This window comes from Phocoena phocoena, chromosome 2 (assembly GCF_963924675.1).
Source record: "Phocoena phocoena chromosome 2, mPhoPho1.1, whole genome shotgun sequence".
Classification (NCBI taxonomy): domain Eukaryota; kingdom Metazoa; phylum Chordata; class Mammalia; order Artiodactyla; family Phocoenidae; genus Phocoena; species Phocoena phocoena.
Genome location: NC_089220.1, coordinates 140,480,337 through 140,499,230, shown reverse-complemented (window position 1 = coordinate 140,499,230; position 18,894 = coordinate 140,480,337). Strand labels below are relative to the sequence as shown.

General features: G+C 48.7%; 2 protein-coding genes across 2 annotated transcripts in view; both read right to left on the bottom strand.

Annotated features, from left to right (window-relative positions):
* SLC28A1 (solute carrier family 28 member 1) overlaps positions 1-6,391 on the bottom strand; it is a 52,905-nt gene extending 46,514 nt beyond the window's left edge. Inside the window, 1 exon segment of the mRNA XM_065871772.1 lies at positions 6,381-6,391. Within this exon segment, the coding sequence (XP_065727844.1) occupies positions 6,381-6,391 (11 nt within the window).
* Positions 6,392-10,323: 3,932 nt separating this feature from the next.
* The window catches only part of ALPK3 (alpha kinase 3), a 44,429-nt gene continuing 35,858 nt past the window's right edge, over positions 10,324-18,894 (bottom strand). The window contains exons 7-14 of the mRNA XM_065872511.1: positions 18,540-18,687; positions 18,037-18,164; positions 17,852-17,887; positions 15,327-15,607; positions 14,680-14,768; positions 13,653-13,876; positions 11,268-11,316; positions 10,324-10,660 (exon numbers count right to left, since the gene is read on the bottom strand). Coding sequence (XP_065728583.1) covers positions 10,324-10,660; positions 11,268-11,316; positions 13,653-13,876; positions 14,680-14,768; positions 15,327-15,607; positions 17,852-17,887; positions 18,037-18,164; positions 18,540-18,687 — 1,292 coding nt within the window. The remainder of the gene's footprint in view (positions 10,661-11,267; positions 11,317-13,652; positions 13,877-14,679; positions 14,769-15,326; positions 15,608-17,851; positions 17,888-18,036; positions 18,165-18,539; positions 18,688-18,894) is intronic.

Here is an 18,894-nt window from a genome sequence, read left to right as displayed (position 1 = left end):
TGCACGTTTCCAGGGGGCGAACATTGTCAGTCAAGAGGTTTGCAATGATTTCCTTCCTGCCAAAAATAAATGTGAAACTGCAAACAAACAAAAAGGCCCGCGCGTTGCTATATATATATATATATATATATATATATATATATATATATATATAGCAATGTGTGTGTGTGTGTGTGTGTGTGTGTGTGTATCGTGTATCTTTCCCCCCTTCCAATCAAAACAAAACAGAAGCACTTAGAAGGATTTATAATGAGGAGGCTGCTTCACCTCTCCCATCCCTGTCCCACTCCTCAGAGGCAACCCCTTACCTGTTTCTGGCTTCAGTTCTCTGGGGCCACTCCTGTTTCAGGGGAATTCTTGGTCTGAGTGGTAGAGTCCCTTCTCCTTGCCATACTCTGATATAATGAAGAGGATATTTTTACAAGGGGTGAGTGAAACATTCAGAACTGTAAGAGGCAGACCTCGTTAGAAGGGACGTTCAACAGTCCCCTTATTTTCTTCTCACAGTTTTGCCTGCTCTCACCTCTTGGCTCTTCACAGATAAGGCCTTTTTCATCACACCTATTCATGTGTCCAAGCAGTGACTAAAAAGAGAGGCTCCTCCCTGGTCACGTTCCGTGAGCATGAGCTTGTCATTCCTCTTTCCTAAACCTGCTTCTCTCTCTCTTACACCTGGGTGGTTAGCAGAAAGGACATTCAATACAATGGTTCCTTTCTCATTTGGGGCATTGGAAGATGGGATTCCTATAGTCCTAGAAGAAATATGCTAAACTAGAGTGTACAAATTCTGATGACACAGAGCAAAATACAAAAACTGAAGAAAGGGGACTTCTCTGGTGGCGCAGTGGTTAAAGAATCCACCTGCCAATGCAGGGAACACGGGTTTGAGTCCTGGTCCGGGAAGATCCCACAGGCCACGGAGCAGCTAAGCCCGTGCGCCACAGCTACTGAGCCTGCGCTCTAGAGCCCGCGAGCCACAACTACTGAGCCTGCGTGCCTAGAGCCCATGCTCCGCAACAAGAGAAGCCACTGCAATGAGAAGCCTGTGCACTGAAACGAAGAGTAGCCCCAGCTCGCCGCAACTAGAGAAAGCCCGCGCGCAGCAACGAAGACCCAACGCAGCCAAAAATGAATAAAATTAAAAAAAAAAAACTGAGGAAATATCTTAGACGTGTATGCCCTCTGCTTGTAACTCTTACACACTTTCCGTAAGGAGGGACCCTCACGAGACTGAGAGCACAGTGCTCTTCTAGCACCTATACATCAAGTCCAGGTGTTCACAGAGGAAGGAAATACTCCAAACACCCAAAAGGCCAAACTCCCCTGCCCCAGCTTACTTGCCATGACTATCCCAGCGCCTCCTGCTAGAGTCCACCCCTTGACCCTTTCTATTCATTGGGAACAGATGGGCACAAACGGCCATTGTCCAGTACAAGATGAAAGAATGGGTCTGGGGGTTCATCTGTCTCAGTAACAGTGAAGGGCTGGTAAAGTAAGACGCCTGGTCCCATGCCCATGAGGGCCCATGGCCACCAGGCAGGGGGATTTTCCCCAAACAGCTAAGCGATCACTCTTTCCAAATATTTAACTGGCTGCCACACTGTGAAGTATATTTCCCTTGTCTCTGTTTTCTTTTTACCTTCTATCCCTCCTGCCTTTCCATCTCATATTAGCTTTTTATATAATGAGAGGTTGAGATGCTTCCTTTTTCAGTTTGAAGCAGGTTAAGATGTTCCACAAAGGTAGGTCTTAATTCACGTCATCCTGTGAATGACGTGATTCAAGGATGATATCCGTGGCTTTTGTGGGTTTTATACCAAAGGCTATATCCTCCTCTGGGAGGCACAGTATTTCCTGCCAGCCATTGGCAGGGGCTGTGGGAGCTGTTAATTTGGATCTCCATTGCCTTGTTGGCCCAGAGCCTGACACGGAGTCACAGTTGATAAGCTGGTTAATTATATAGGCAAAGATAGTTCCTTGATTGTTCCATTTTTTCCCTCTGTCGGGGCAGTGGTCTGATGTGGCACCCACTTAGAGCAAAGCTAGCTATTTTTATAAAAGTTTCCATGAGGAGGGCTGTAGGCCTCCTGGGAGGAGCCGCTCAAATGAATCTACCACAGACCAGTAGTGTCATAGGGGAGGTGCTGACAAATGGGCATCACAAGTTAAATACAACGGTCAGGAAGAACAAAAATGAACGCCTCTGAGGATCACATCTAGACACTGAGACTCTCCAGGTGCAGCTTGCTTCCCTCCACCCAGGTGGGCTTCTACCAGTAACATCGTGCCACAGGACGCAAGGCACCGTCTCCTCTCTGACTGGCACCAACTCTCCTTCCTGCATGGGCCTGCCAAGCCTATATCATGCCTCGCTGTGCGACACTGCTTTCCATGCCACTGTGCCTTAGGAGCTAGGTTCCCTCTTCCAAAGACTGTGTCCCAGTCCCTTCACTTCTATGCCTGTTGGGGTTCGTGGAGAGCCTGACCCAGCCCAGGGGCTAATCACTGACCAGCCTGTGGGTCAGGAGGCAGTACTGATTGTTTCCCACGGGACGAGAGCTGGAAACACGGTTTTCAGGGGTGGGGTGGAGATGTTGTTAGCCACCCCACCTTGAAGGAAGGGAGAAACACCAGGGTCTCCCAGCTTGGCAGGCAGGATAGATTCTGGGCCCACACTTAGACCTAATGGCTGTGAATTGTATTCTCTAGTCAGACTCCACGAAACCAGGGATACTGTGTCTCTGAGCAACTTCCTGAGTAAGACCCAGCACAAATTCCACAGGGGTTGATTTAATGGGCACTCAGCCACATAATCTGAATCATTTGACTCCAACTGCTCCAAGAATATACATTTTGCCCTGTGAGAAAACAAGAGCCCTAATGAAATTTCTCTGCCAGTGACACAGTCTACACAGTAGGACACCTGGTGCATCTTAAGCAGATTCCTTGGCCTGAGACGGGGATTCTCGTTCGAGTTATTTACTCCGTACGCCATGCATGAGGGTCCTTCATCTTCATGCGTGATGCATCCCCTGAGGCTGAGTAGACGGTAGCTGCTATCTCTCGCTGCCCTTTGGAAATAATAGGAAAGAGCCATCTCTGAACCACATCAGTTCTGAGGTCTGAGGACGGTGCCTCATGGATTCCAGGACCTCTGGGTGTCAGTAGGGGGTGCCTCTATTAGAAAAAGGAACAACAGGCACAAAATGGAGTCACTTGTCCCCAGGAGAACAAACCAAGACTCTACTACAGTTTCAACCACTCCCAAGACTGCAACCTTTAACCAATCAATCTGGAATTACCTGATGAGCTCAGTGAGGTCATCTCACCTGCATGATAGACTTCCCCTTTTCCCCCAAGGGAAGGTGACCTTGCCTGATATAATCCTTTCTTTCCTTTATGACTTTATGGTCCCACCCTCCTTCTGCCTTTAAAAACCTTCCACTTTGTACACCTCCTCAGAGCTCCTTTCTATTGATACTTGCCAGATGCGATGCTGCCCAATTTGTGAATAAGGCCAATTAGATCTTTACTCAGCTGAATTTTCTTAACACTCCTACCTAGACCTAGCTCCAATCACCCACGTGCATCTCAGTTCCAAGGGCTTAAGCAACAAGCCCAAGCTCACATGGCTAGTAGAGGTGGATTTGAACTGAGGTCTGTCTGTTCTCAGCTCAAACAACCTTCTGATAATTTGGCTTCCCTTGAAGTTCTCCTTTCAGAAGAAGGGAAGAATTCCCTTGTCAGGTAAAGTGTCCAGTCTTCTGGATGGTTACATGTCTCATAAAAAATTAGCAAGGTGGGTTTTTAGTGTGAAAATTCCATTTCCTTGTACGTTTAATGAATGAAACAGGCTCCCTGAGTGTGATCAGCTCAGGGGTACTGACAACATCAAGGTACAAAACTGAGACCCAGACCCCGTCCCACACAACACTGTTGGTCTGCCAGTAGCCAGAATCCACAGTCAACATAACCCAGGGGATAAGAGGCAGAATCAAATCAGGAAAAAGAAGAGTTACTCCCAGAAGAAACTGTATGAGCTAGCTAATATACATTGCCAAAAAATATAGGGGAAATTTATGGAAACTTTTTAAGGCTGTTTGACCTAGATAGTGGAACAGAATTTTGATTCAGGTTTTGTTTATTGATATGTTCTCACTCACCAGAGATTCTATAGAAGCTCATACAGCCAGATACAGTTCTTACCATTTGTGCAGGGGGAGGGGGGGGGCTATAGATGAGAGTGGATAATACAAATCTGGACCAAATACTGACCCATGCTAAATTATAACAAAAGACCAACATTCCAAGAAAGGCAGGAACTCACAGATTTCAGGAAACAAGAATGCTTTATTGGGTCCCTGACATGCATCCAGCCCATCTGCCCTCTGGCCTCTGACATGACCCAGAAGATGGTCTCACTCCCTGCCATGAGAAATTGGCGAGGCTCTGCTGGCTTTCCTCTCTAGGCCTGGAATTCTGGTTGGAAGAGCTCCTATGAAATAAACTTCCTGATCTCAGCAGCAGAGGTAGACAGAAGGAACACAGTAGAGGAGTCATCATAATGGACATGGGTATGGAAACCAAACCTCTAGCTGTGGTTAATTAACCATTGGGCCCCAGGAATGAAAAAGACCAGACAGTGCCTAAGATACCAGCTAGTTACTACTGTAACCAAAGGTTTCTGGTTGGGCAAAAAGGTCTGTCTCAGCTGCAAAGGTAGAGTCAAAATCTCCCACTTAATTTCCAGACTTTCAAGGGAGAGGAAGTCAACTATCTTTGAAGAAAAACCTTGTTTTAACACTGAGATGCATATTGTTAACCTTCCTTGCAGCCTTCCCCAAAGGGATCTGTGTTCACTTATCTGGGAACGCAAAGGAAAGGAAAGTACTCAGACTTGGGGAGAGGGGTTCTGTAGGACACTGGCTCCAAGCCAAGTCCAATTTCTGGGTACAGTAGAAGAGCATGTGGTCTCCCAATCCATAGAGATGTTTAATAGACTAAATTTTGCGCCATAGTAGACCCGGTGGAAACTCAAAGCCAATGAAAGGTTATTTTGAGTGTACAGTTGAAATGGATATATTCTGAAACACGCATAACCCCCGCAATGGCTCTGATTAGCGGGGTAAGAATGACTATAATAGGATAGGAGAAGCACAAGCCATCAGAATTCCCGCTCCCGATCGAAATGGTAAACCAACAGTGATTCCGTATTTGTGAGGGAATTGTAGAAATTAGTGTTACTATCAGATTTAAGAGTGAAGTCATAGTGATTCCTACCACAGCTCAGCCTGGCCAGGAGGTCTTTGGATTGTTGTAAACTTTAAAACGTGTTAACTCCAATTGCAGGTGCTGTTCCAGAAATGGTCTTCTTGCTAAAGCAAATTCATCCAACTCTTGGCATTTGGTATGAACCATCTGATCTAGTGAATTCATTTTTTCCCTTGATTTTGATGAGCAAAGAACATCAGAAGCAATTCGTCTTCAGCTGGCAGGGCAGCAGTACTCCACTGCTGTCCTGCTGAATGATATATATTATCTTAGCTGTTCAGCTCTGTGCCACAGACTGCCTCACAGGGACCTTGACCTCAGCAATGCAATGTTCCAGCACGCTGATGGCATCATGCTGATAGGGTCTGGAGATCAACAGTTTCCCTAGATGCTTTGGTAAGACGTATATATGTGAGTCAGAGGTGGGAGATAAAGCATGTGAAAATGCAAATGTCTGTTCCTTTAATAAAGTTCCTGGGGATCAAGGGGTCTGTTGAGGTCAGAATAGTTCCTCCATTAATGTAGGACAAATTCCTACATTTTGAATTCCTTACCACTAAGGCCCAATTCCAGGCAAAATTGTCAGTTTGGGGCATCTTGCTCCAACCCGTTTACTGACTGACCCAGAAGACTGCCAGCTTTGGGCATGGTGCAGAGCAAGTGAAGGCTCTCCAGCAGGATAGGCCTTTAGCACATATGATTCTGCCACGAGGCCACATGACCTGGCAGAGCCAGTGGTGCTTGAGGGGTCTGTCTGTGGCATATTGGGGAGCCACATGGAGATTGTGACAAGTCTTGATTTAAAAAATATGGCAGGAGGGGGTGGGATAGGGAGGGTGGGAGGGAGGGAGACACAAGAGGGAAGAGATATGGGGACATATGTATATGTATAACTGATTCACTTTGTTATACAGCAGAAACTAACACAACAATGTAAAGTAATTATACTGTAATAAAGATGTTAAAAAATTTAAAAAAATATGGCAGGAGAACCCAGAGTTTGGAATCAAGTGGTACGCTGGCCAACAAGTAACTATTATCCTTTTGACACACAGCCCTCTGACTTGCCACTGGGCTCTGGGGAGTCTAACTGCTTGGCTACAGCCTACCAGGTGGCCATGGTGGCCCTTATGAACAGGGGTTGTCAGATCCACCCAGCCAAAATCAGGCATGGCCACCATCATTAGGTGAATGCTCCAGGATAGGGTTCTGGAGGCACAGGCAAGCTGTGTGTGGGCATCACTCACTCTCCCATAATGCCTCCTCCTGCCCTACGGCTGAGCTCGCCTCAGTCTACACTTCTGCTATGGCTTTAACAGGGCAGGAACTTATCTTGACCATTAGGGGTCCTTCTTCTGGATTTGGGTTTGCTTTCCTTACCCATCATGCCTCTCCCATCGAAATCCATGGAATTGGGCTTCCCTGGCGGCGCAGTGGTTGAGAGTCCGCCTGCCGATGCAGGGAACACGGGTTCGTGCTCCGGTCCGGGAAGATCCCACATGCCGCAGAGCAGCTGGGCCCGTGAGCCATGGCCACTGAGCCTGCGCGTCGGGAGCCCGTGCTCCGTAATGGGAGAGGCCACAACAGTGAGAGGCCCGCATACGGCAAAAAAAAAAAAAAAAAAAAATCCATGGAATTATCAACTGTTGTAAACAGCATTTCGGTATCTCCACATATTGCATTCAACCAGGAAATACACTTTATAGCAAAGTAATGGGTTGATGCCTATGGCCTTTGCTCATCTTGTCAGGATCCCCACAGTCTAGAAGCAGTTAGCTTGATAATATGGTGAAATGGTTTGTTGAAAACTCAGCTAAGGCACCAGCTGAAAACAATACCTTGCAAGGTTGGGTAAGACCTGCAAGATGTAGCATAAGCTCCAAACCGGCAACCAATTCATGGTGCTATTTCTCCTACAGGCCAGGAAGCAGGGTGAAGAGGGGCATGTTATCACTACATCTCAATGCGTTTCTCATATCTGAGGTTTAGGACCAGAATGGTGTAGAGGCTTTAGTTCCCAAGAAAACATATCTTCAAAACTTCATAGTAATGATTCAACTGAATTAGAAGCCTAGGCACCTGGCCGTCTCAGGCTGCTTGTACCTCTGAGCCACACATAGCTAGGATAGGAGTATATCTAGGATACGAGTAAATATAGTGACACGTAGGAGGAGCCAGGATGATTAACTCTATCGAGGGAAAATATGATTGTGGCTACTTAAAAGGGGGCAGGGTACAGACAGACGTGGGGGTTTCCTAAAGTGCTTCCTGGTACTGCCATGTCCAGTGGCTAATGCCTGCCACACAGGCAGGACCGCTTAGGAACTCAACTTTGGAACTGAAGATTTGGGTCACTCCAAAGGGCAAAAAAATCCCTAGTCATAAATACTAGTTCTCATGACCAGTTATAGAAATGGACCGTAGCCTTTACTCATACTTCCCTTCTTGTTGGGTTATATAATTTCCACAGGTTGCAGAATTTCAAAAGGAGATTGTGATCAAAGAGGGAAGAGTATCATTAGTGACACTGGACTTTGGAGAATGGTAGCCCTGGTCATTACCCCTGGACTTAGTCATTGACTATTACCTTGAATGGTCTCCCCAAGCAGAGAGCGATTTGCTTTTGGTTGTATGTAAGAGAGTTGTAGTGCATCAGATGGGAAGAAAGGTGTGTGTGTGTGTGTGTCTGTGTGTGTCAGAGTATCTTCTGTGGTTGCCTGCCAAGCCCTTTCTACCCTTCCACCCTCCACCATTCTTCTGGTAAGAATCCCCATCCTTTGGAAAACTACCTCTCTCCCAGTCCACGATGCCCGGAGCTCCAGGACAGGAATTTGAACCTTGAGTGGAGGGAGATCCACTGGAGCCACCGGCAGCAGCTCCTGGGAGGCAAGCTCTGGAGCTACCCTGGCTCCTGCCCTTCTAAAGGCCAACTGTTCAGCTATTCCTTTGGTTCTGTGAACTACCCCCAACACCCTTCCCACGAAGGTCCAAGTCCATTTCTGTTGCTCAAAACCCAAGAAACCTAATGGAAAGCGCCTCTTTTGAGACCACCTCATGCATCTTTGCCTCCCAGCAGTGGTCAGCTCGGGGTCTGGCATAAAGTAAGTCTGCTCAGCATGTCTGCCAAATGAATGGATGAATGAATAAACAAATCAACAATATTCCAGCTCTCAGTTCACCGAGGCAATCTGGATATGCAGGCTGGGAGAGTTGGGAGCAAGAGGAAAAAGTGGGCAGAGTCACCTGAGCACAAGAGGAGGTAGAGAAGTCAGAAATGTCAAACGGAGGGGGGTAAAGGTCAGGCAAGGAAAGGCCTGGGTGATGGGGTGGGGCTGAGAATGAGAAGCCCCTGCAGCTTGGGAGGCAGGAAACAGTCAGTGAGTAGCTGAGAGGCAGGAGCTGGTCTTCCCCCGGGCTGGTCTTGCCCCAGTGGAGGCAGCCAAAGACACTGGGCGTTTCCCCAGAGCCCCAGCTCTGCTCTTCCTTCCTGGGTTCCTTCCTTTGCATTCCTCTTCCAAATGAATGAGCAATTCCAAAGGCCTACGCGCCCTCGTAAGGGGCACAAGCCATCATTCCATTAGTACAAGAAGCACAGACTGTCTAGCTGTAGCCACAGAAGGCTGAGGCTGAATGCCAATCTAGGATCCAAAACATGGATTCATTTTTCCAGTGGGTCCTGGGACTGCAGGACGCCTTCAGAGAACCGCCTGGGGAGACGGGACCCTGACCCCATATACCTACAACCACACCAGATAAGGGCGAGCAAGATACACAGTTGCTGCCTTTATTGCATTCCAAGGGGAGCAGGCTAGCTCCAGACCCACCCCATCCCAGGCCTCAAGGAAGGGTTCTCAGGAAGGGCCCAGGGTGCTGGGCCGAACACAGCAATTCCTTGGGAGCCTATATTGAGGCCCAGAGCTGGAGTCCCAGGGTCAAGAGCTAATGGTTAGGAGCAGGGGGTCCTAATTCCCAGGCACAGAGACACTCCTCCACCCTGCACATGGGTGGACTGCATTCTTCCTACAGCTCCCAGGTGCATGCCCTCTGGAGAAGAGTCCCAGCCCTCTATCCCTGGTCAAGAGGGGATGTGAAATTCACTGTGACCCCACCTCCTTTCAGTATGGAGCACAAGGTCCCACAAAGTCAACACCTTCCGTCTGGCCACAGCTGCTGATGCAATCCTCATGCCAGCTCTCGCCTCACGGGCAGAGGGCCTGGGAGAAGTAGGGGAGGAGTGTCCTGGGGTGGGCTGAGAGGCCAGAGGGTCTGCTCTTCACCTAGGTATGGTGAGTAGGGTGGGGGTCAGGCTAGGGAAGCCCGCGGGTAGGGGAACAAACAGAACTCAGTGAAAGGCAGGCAGCAGGCTGCAATTGGGCTCAAAGCCAGGGATGGGGGATGGGGTGCAAGGGAGCATGGTAGGCAGGTGACTGAGTGCCTGAGTGATGGGGGAAGGAAGAGCATGAACACACATCACCAAAGACACAAGGATATGACAGTCTCTGGAAGGGCCCTGAGCCCCATTCGGGCTCAGGGACAGGTTAGTTGCAAGATAAGCTGGGGTGAATGAGGCAAAATGACTCGAAGGAAAAGACACCCTGAGAGTCACCAGGCCAGACACCGCAGAGGAAGTCTGGAGCCCTGAGGATACGGAGGGATCAGGGCCAAGTGAAGGGAAAAGGGTAGGTGCTGGCCTGCGTGCCCCCAGAGTGCAACATTCACGGCAGGGCCTGGGGCAAGGGGTTGGTTGCAGAACTCATGCAGAGGACTCAGGGAGCCTCCAGCAGTGGCCAGTGTAAACTTCAAGGAGGGCTAGGCTGCAGGCCCCGGGAGGTAGGGCCTCGGAGCCGCGGGGACGATGGCACCAGGAGAGGCCACCGGGCTGGGTGTCAGGTACCAAGCATCTGATGAGGAGAGGCTGCGGGCAGAGGCCCCGAGTGGTGCCGCCTCAGTGCACCTGCTCCGGTTAGTCCTGTACTGGGAACGTCTCCATCGGTTCGAGCTGCTTCCTTGTTGGTCTGCTGCTGGGTGGAGGCCCCCAGCCTCCTGTGGGGGCTACCGCATGCCCTGGGCCTTGGAGCCTCCATCTTGGATGGGAGGCTGTCCGAGTAACTGGGTGGCGACTGCCTCTGAGGCCTGAGGGGTGGCCTTGGAGCTTGGGGCACTCTTCTGGGGACTGGGAGAGCCTTTCCTCTGGGGCTGAGGACTCAGCTGGGGGCCCCTCCTGCCGGCAGATGGACTCTTGGAGCCTTTGGCCTTGGCTTGGGGGTGGGCAGCCTCAGGGCCCTTGAGAGGTTTTAGCCCCAGCATCTCACAGAAGGTGTTGCACTGGTGGGAAGAGGCAAACTGGTCCAGCAGGGCAGGGAAACAGCTCTCCTTGAGGCCTTGGTATCTGTAGCCAAACAGTAAGAGCTGAGTAGGAGTCCCACCCAGAGAGAGAGTCCTTGGGGGGGCAGACTGTGGGGTGGCCACAACCAGGGTGTGGTGCCCAAGGTCCATCCTACCTTACCTCGGGGTGCTGGGGAGTCCACCTGAGGCCACCTCAGATGGCAGCATCCGAAACCTCAACTCTAAACTGAGGTCTCATTACACCCTGGCCCACGGAATTCATCGGGTGGGACGTCACTCGGTGTGAGGACGATCTGCCTTATTAACATAAATAAGAGCAGACTCCTGCTCACCACTCTACTCACAGGGCCCTGCTTATCTGCACCCTGATGAGCTTTCACAAGTGAGAAGGAAGGGGAGCAGGTACACTGAGAGCCCAGGATGTAGGTGGTCCTGTGCATGGGCGTCAAGAGCTACTGGTCCAGATCTGGGGTCAGGGGCACAGCAGGTGGGGATCAGTGGCCCCTGAGACATTACTACATGGCCATGGGTGCAAGTGGGACTCTCTGGTCACAGGTCTAGCACCTCAGGGTTGAAGAACCAGAAGAACTTTGACATTTTCCACCCTGAGCAGACTCTCAGAGGGCATTCTGTCCCCAAGGAGCACTCACCCTCGCAGTTTGGTAGCAATCTGCACATCAGTCATTTTCCAGTTAACCCCTGAAAAGAGAGAGAGTGGGGAGTTGATGGCATCCTGGACTGGTTCTAGGGCCCCCGTGTCTCCAAGATGGATATCACTTTAGATGGGAACTTGCCAGATTGCGGGGCACATCTTCAGGTACCCTCTCATTGTGCATCACCCTGGCCTGTCTCATGGGTTGTGTGGGTATCTCTGTATTATTAGCAGTAATAATATTCCCATTTTCACAGGTGAGGAGACAGGCTCAAAGTTAAGTGACTGCAGCAAAGTCACATTTATTCATTCATCTAATAATTGAACACTGTCTGTGTGCAATGACCACCGTGAATCAAAGTTCAGTCTTTCTTACTCCTAGATCCAAAAGTCTTCCAGCTGTGCAATCCTGCCTCTACTGGATGAGATTAGGTCACAAACTGAGCTGGCCTCTGGCTTTGAGCTCAAACTTTCTCCTTCCTCATAACAGATTAGCCCATCTGGGCAAGAGGGAGAAAGGTGGAAATGTGAAGGTATTTCAGGGCTGGGCCAGCAGAAACGTTAACACTGGATAAGACTGGCTTCCACCTACTCATAAAGTGCAGCAAGCAAGCACTCCAAGAAGCCCAGGTGGGCTCCTAGGTTAAGACAGCCTTGAAGAACAGATCCAGGCAAGTGGTGACAAAGGAGACATTTCCCACCCCGTCCAGGCCACCCCAGCATCTTAGCATTCATGCGTCAGGCCTGTGACTCTCCTTCCCTGTTCGTACACTGTCCGATTGCCTTCCTCCAGGAACCTACCTCTCACTAACAGGCCTGAGTACCCGTGGATGATAGAGTGGCACAAATGTGGGCTTGAGAACCAGGCACACCTGGATTTACATTTCAGCTCTGTCACTTTGGACCTGTGTGTGCTTGGCCAGTCACTTACTATCTCTAATCCTCAACAGTAAAAGTAGGGATAATGCTGCCCATCTTGCAGGGGAATTGAGAAGATCACAGTATGTGGAGGACTATAACTTAGTGTCTGAAACACAGTAGTTATGCAATAAATATTAATTTCTTTGTTATTTCTCTTTCAGCATTTATCACATTCCATTTTGCATTATAATAATGATGATCCCTTACACTTGCACAGAATTTTGGTTTGCAGAGGGCTTTCATAAATACGGTCTCATTTAATGTTCTTAACAAGTCTGAGAGATAGGCAGGGAAGATATGATTATTCCTAGAGAGGGAAAGGAAACAGAAGCTCAGAGAGATTAAATGACCTAACCTGTCTGAGCTTGTTTTCTTCTCTGTAAAACAGAGACCCAGCTAGAAAATGATGAGACCTAGGCTTGAATTTCTTTGACTCTCAAGTCTTTCTACTATATTATGTTATCATCTCATTGTAGAAATTGGTATACTTATCATAGCTTCTTGAGGACAATGGCTATTCCTAATTCACCTTTTTTTCTTCCCAATATTTAGTAATGTTGGAAGGAAGGAAGGAAAGAAAAATTTATGAGTTAACAAATAGAGTGAATGATAATGGTTTAATGTGTTACTAGCCCCCCTCCCTTCAATATATAGAGTTGTATATACAATATTTATTGTATTAATATTTATTCTTTAACCCCAATGCAAAGCACACTTAAGCCAGTTTTCTATCTCTGGCCCTTGGTTTTCTCACTTATTTACATCAGGGATAAAATGTAATAGTGTGTGATATTCGCAGCATTCCAGTCCTCTCACTGAGGAGAGGATTTTATCTTTTCCTCTCCCCTGCCCTGTCTGGTTACAGAGAGTAGTCCTGGAGAGGAGTGGTCAAAGAAGGAAGGAGAATTCATGCTTGCTGGCCTTCCTTTGTTGGGGAGAATCTGAGTAATGGGAGAAATAGAAATAAACTAAAAAGAAGCAAGAGAGACTAAGTTTGTTTACATAATAAAAAGCTACCAAAGACAGAGGGGGGAGCAGGGAAGGAGGAGACTGCAAAGCTATGTGTGTGGGGATGGAAGAGAGAGTTTAGGAAGTTAGAGAGTAAGAAAGTTCACAGCAGAGCTGCAGGGAAGAAGGAAAGGGAGATTTTGAAAACGCGGTTGTGGGGTTTGAATTAGATCCCATGTAACAGTCTTTGAAGTAAATTCCTTTTTAATTTTAAGTGAAGCCTGGAGTGTACTCCTTTAAATACAACTGCGGTTATAGACTAGGCTCCGTGAGGCCCTGATATGTATTAGCGCTGCATACAAAGTGGTTCCTGTCCAACGCACTTTACAAGGTTACTGTGAAAGCAAAGGAGAATATGTGCAAAAGTGCTCTGCACACTAGTAAATGAGAACTGTGACCCTGCCCCTCCGCATGCTCTCCTGCACAGGTACATGCACACCTCACACCCTCATACCTGCCAAATCTGTGACAAGGAAGCTGCCATTTGTCCACAGATACAGCCAGTGCTGGAAGGTCTGGCATTTCTGCAGGGCCTCAGAGCTGCTAGATGCTGCTGGAGCTGCAGCAAAGCCCCATTCCCGGGAACAGTAAGACTCCATGGGCTTGCCCAGGTCCTCCTCCAGGGTAGCATATGGGATATTGTTTGCAGGCCGGTAGATCAGATACAGTGGGATGATCCTAAACATAGTGTCACCCTGCAGTGAGCAGGAAGTATGGCCCCAGAGAGCTCCTCCCTCCACCTCAATTCTACACTCTTGGATCCAAAAGGAAGGCCCTTCCAAGAACAGAACTCTCAGCTCTGAGCCTGAAGGACAGCAAGGAAGGGGGGTTCCACCCTGAGTTCAGGAAAGGAAATGGTGGCCTCCTCCATTCTCTGAGGTCAGTGGGATTAGAACTGAACCCTGCTATAGCCCCAGGAGGCCTCTGTGCTTGAGTGAGGGACTAAGACGGGTGAGTGCCAAACAGAAAGGAATACCTCTGAGAGGATTCAACCAGACTGTGCTCAATGCCAGCTAGACCCTAATACTCAAGAGTTGAAGTTCCAAGTCTCAAAATGAAAACAGTTTCCATGTGTAGCTGACTCCTACAAAAATCCACACTGACCCTGCCCACCTACCACATTAGAATCCTGACCAGTTTGCCTGGAAGCTTTAGCCCACCCCATCACCTTCAGAGAGGCCCAGAACCTGCTGTGCCCAAACCCTGCGATCAGCAAAAACTGGGCAAAGGAGTGGGGAATTAGGGTGGGTGGGAAGAGACTGAAGACCAGAGCAGAAGCTTTTCTAAAGTGGGCAGTGAATCTTGAGGTCTTTATTTCTAGATTTTGTGGAACCACTGAGCTGAGCATGGGGTTAGCTGGGGGCCCATTTACACGTGATCATGACTCAGGAGGCCCCCAGGAGGCTGTGAAATCATGGTTCTCTGCAGAAGCTCAAGTCAACAGGTCTGCACACTGCACGGCCCCCTCCCTGTGCACTTACTCAGGCACGTCCCCGAAGCCAGGCGCAGCCCGGGCTTCAGCCGCAAAGATTTTGCAGTACTCTCGACTCATGTTCTGGATCTTGCACCCCTGTGGATTGAAGAGAAGCAACTATGATCGGCAAGGAAGCATCCCCGTTCCCTATCTGCCTGGCTCTTAGTGGGAAGGCCATCTGCTAGAGGCTGCAGGGAGGATTCCAGCCCTGGGGGAGGTGGGGTTCATTCCTACCCTTCTCCCTACTCTGCACCTCATTTTTCTCATTTGTAAAACAAGAGGCTTTGGACTTGTTTTCAAAGTGGTTTCCAAAGTGTGCTTCCTGGAGCCCTAGTGATAGATGGCAATGCCCCAGGGGCCCCACTGCAGGAGAGCAAGGTACCGACCCCGCCCACAGTCACTCCCCTTTTAAGTCCCAAATAAGGCTTCTGTGAAAGATATCTTTGAGGGCAGTGAAGGAAGTTTTCTGCTGAAAAATACAGTTTGAAAACTATGGCCCCAAAGATGTAGCCTGGACTACATCTCAGGCTCTCGTCGAGGTAAAGTTGAGACTAAGGTGGCTTCCTCCTCCATACTGGGCTTCCCAGTAGGACCCAGGCTGGGAAGGGGAGGGATGAGAGAGTGGAAGGATGGGGCAGGGGGATGGGACAGTACCTGGATGGTGACGTCATAGTTTCTGCCCAGAAGAGAAGTCTCACTGCTGGGCCCAAACACAAGCAGGCTGGACACCTTGATGATGCACGTGAGGCCTGACTCAAAGATGGGCTCCAGCCCGTAGATGACCTTGGCCTGGGAGGCCTTCCGAAGGCCACACCCGTGTCCACCACCTTGTAGTTCCTCGCTCACCAGGCGCCCAAAGAGCTTGTCCCCCCAGCAGCCAGTGTCAGCCAGACCCTTAGCAAACACCATGGGGGTCATCTCAATCTCTTCTCCAACTGAAGGGGAACAGGAGAAATGTGGAAAACTAGAAGCTCCCCCCCGACTGCTGTGGGACCCATAGCACCCCACCACTCTGTCCATGACTTCTCTTTGGGTGTGCACTTGTGGGAGGCGCCCTATGAACTATGACCTCCTGAGGGCAGACACTGTATCTGGTAAAACCGCCGTCATTCAACAGTGCTCACGTGTGCAGAGTAAGGGCTCAGCCAGTGTCTGTGGAAAGCAGGGGTTTTCTGAGGAAGCAGCAATCAATACAGAATATCAGAATTACTTTGTTTTAGAACTCAGTGTTTTGATCAGATGAATAAATGACTCCATGTCAACCGACATGTTTGACTGAAACAAAAAGTTTGTGAGACAAATCCAGTAGCAGTGAGCACTCCTAGTGCTCAAATTGGGATCACTAAATACCATTTTCCACTAAAAGGAACCAGAACTCCCTGAAGAAATGGTTGATTCCAGGTCTAGGGCAGGAAGTGTCCTAGACTGACCTGAAACATCTCTGGACCAGAAAGCAAGTAAGGTATCATAAACAATTGGCAACTTGTCAAAAGGACACAAGAGCCAACCTGAAGAGGCTTCTACTGGCAAAAAATGAGACAATCTTACCAACAACAACAGCAAAATAATTGCAAAGTATTGAACATTCAAATGTGTTAAAAATCCATACTTTCGTAATTATAAGTAAAAAAACCCCTTCCCTCTGGAAAAAAAACCCCTCATTTGTGACCTTTGGAGGATGTTAGGGCACCAACTCATTATTCTGAAATCTAGTAAGAGCAAGGAGGAAAAGAAAGTATTTTTTCCTTCATTTTCTGTTGGACCTACATGTATCAGGATTACCAAATAACCATTTCTTCTTTTCCAAAAAATTTCAGCTAATGAATAAAGAAGAAATGACAGAATTAAAATACTCCACGTTGCAAACCTTAATGAAATAAAGGACTTAGGTGATAATCAGTGACTGCTAAAACCCCTAGATGATGACAGGGGTTATATCAGATACAGTTTTTTAAAGTTTAAAAGGGATAGATCGGGCAGAAAACACCTGAATGAACCCAGTGATCATTCTTAACATTACTAAAACAATCAGACATCACATGCCTCCAGATGGGATGCAAAGGAAATACACAGCACACCTGTGAAATGTTCACACACACACACACACACACACACACACACACACACACACACACGCAAAATTTGCACCTGAATTGGAGCAAGCATCTCAAGCTAATTACCAGTTTAGAGGAAGCACATCAGTGAAGCAACATGTTAAATGGTGATATAATCAATAAAATCCAAAATGTAAGAAATTCTTCGACAAATAAATGGCAAGGAGGGAAAACAAATGAGGGAGGAGGAACTATTATACATTTGATAGATTTAAGAGATTATGTTAGCCAAAAGCACTGAGTGGTTCCTAATTAAAATAAACCAACACTTATGAGAAAGTTGGGAAAATCTGATTGGATATTTGATGATAGTTAAGTATTATTACTAAGTTTTTAGGCGTTTTTAGGTGAGGTTATATTTGATATTGATTAAATCTGATTTGATAACTGAACAAAAGGCACTAGTTGAATGAATAAGTAAATGAGTGAACGAAGGAAAGAATTAAGGTATTAGTTGGCAAATGAAACTCTAGAAACCTTTCCATCACCCGCCGCCTTCATGGTCCTAATCCTCAGAGTGTCTTTTGCAGGAGCAATACATCTCTTCCCCTAATATTTGAGCCTTTAAAATGCTTATCAAACTTTGGGGTGTACCACAATCACCAGGGCATCTACTGACATGCAGTTGTGTTAGGTCCTACCCCAGAGACTGCGATTAAGAGCACCTGCAGTAGGGCTCAACCAACTGCATTTTCAGCAAGCTCCCTGTGTGAATCTAAGGCAGGAGGCCACAGACCACTGCGAGAAACTCCGGGGAGGGAGCCGGCAGGGGGACAAATGGGCGGTCCTGCTCTTGATCAAGGGCTCTGACATGGGTAAAGGGCACAGGCTGAATGAACTCCTTGTAGGACGTCCCCTTAGCTACCTCCTCCCCCCTCATCTTCTGAAACAGCTGTCCTCCCCCATCTTCCTCCACAAACCATATCCTAAACTAGGAGGCAAAGGGTGGCTGTATGTGGAGATAAACATGGCATTTAGAACAGATTCCAAGTCTTTAAAGAGGCCCCTGTAGATAGCAGGGTAGGGACACAGGCCCACCCATTCCTCCCCCTGAGGGGCACCTACCTTGACTTTCTTCTCTGGAGATGAATCCTGACAGCACTGTGTAGAGAAAGAGAAGAGAAAGCCACTATCCTCAGGCAGGTCTGCCCAGAGACAGCTCCACCTCTGCAAAGACGACTGTTCCCCACCCCACCCCCAGTGGGGGCCAGGCAGAGACCCCGGGGAGGGGGGGCAGAGCTCACACTCACCCTCGGGGCTGAGGCAGAAGTCAGTGGAGGCCGAGCCGTGCTCGTTGCGGATGGTGCATCGATACACGCCACAGTCTACGGGGGACGCCTGCACGATGGCCAGGGCCGCTGGCCCCTCATCCCCTGCACTGCAGAGAGGAGACCCTCTCCGTGAGGCCATCACCATGGCACAGCCCAGGGCCACCCTGTGGTCCTGAGGCTTTGCAGATCCCGCTCTCAGAGAATGCTGTGAGCCCTGTCTCTGAGAGCTCTGGGAAGAGCAGGGCCTGCATCACACAGGTCAGGACTGCACTCGCTGTGTGACTTTGGGCAAGTGACTTAATACCTCTGAGCCTCAATGTTCTCCCCTTCACTATGGGAATACTAGAATCTCCCTCATAGGGTTCTTGTGAGGATTAAATGAGGAGGTAGATCCAAAGTGCTGGGACAATCTCCCCCACAGTATTGTTGCTATAATTTATTAGGGAGCCAGGTCAGGTGGAGGTGGTACCCAGCAGGCTTACCTCCTGCCCACCTCGCCCACTGGGCGCTGATCCTTGGCCCATGTCAAGACCGAGTCACTAAGAATGTTGAAAAACTGGCACCAGAGCTTCAGGCTGCCCGAGGCATCAGGAAACTGCTCCACCCGAATCTTCCGGATCACCTGTGGGGCTGGAAGCAGGGGCACAGTTGAGAGGAACAAGCCACTTCCCCTCCATCATGTGCCCTCTCTAGCCCTACCCCTGCTTCCCTGGGTGTCCTTGGTGGCACAGGCTGAGAGAAAACAGGATTCAAGCCTCCACACAGCCCCCATTTGAGTCCCACCTGTATCTCTGAGGCTTTTGCCCTGACTTCAAAGCACACATCTTAGCTAGAAAG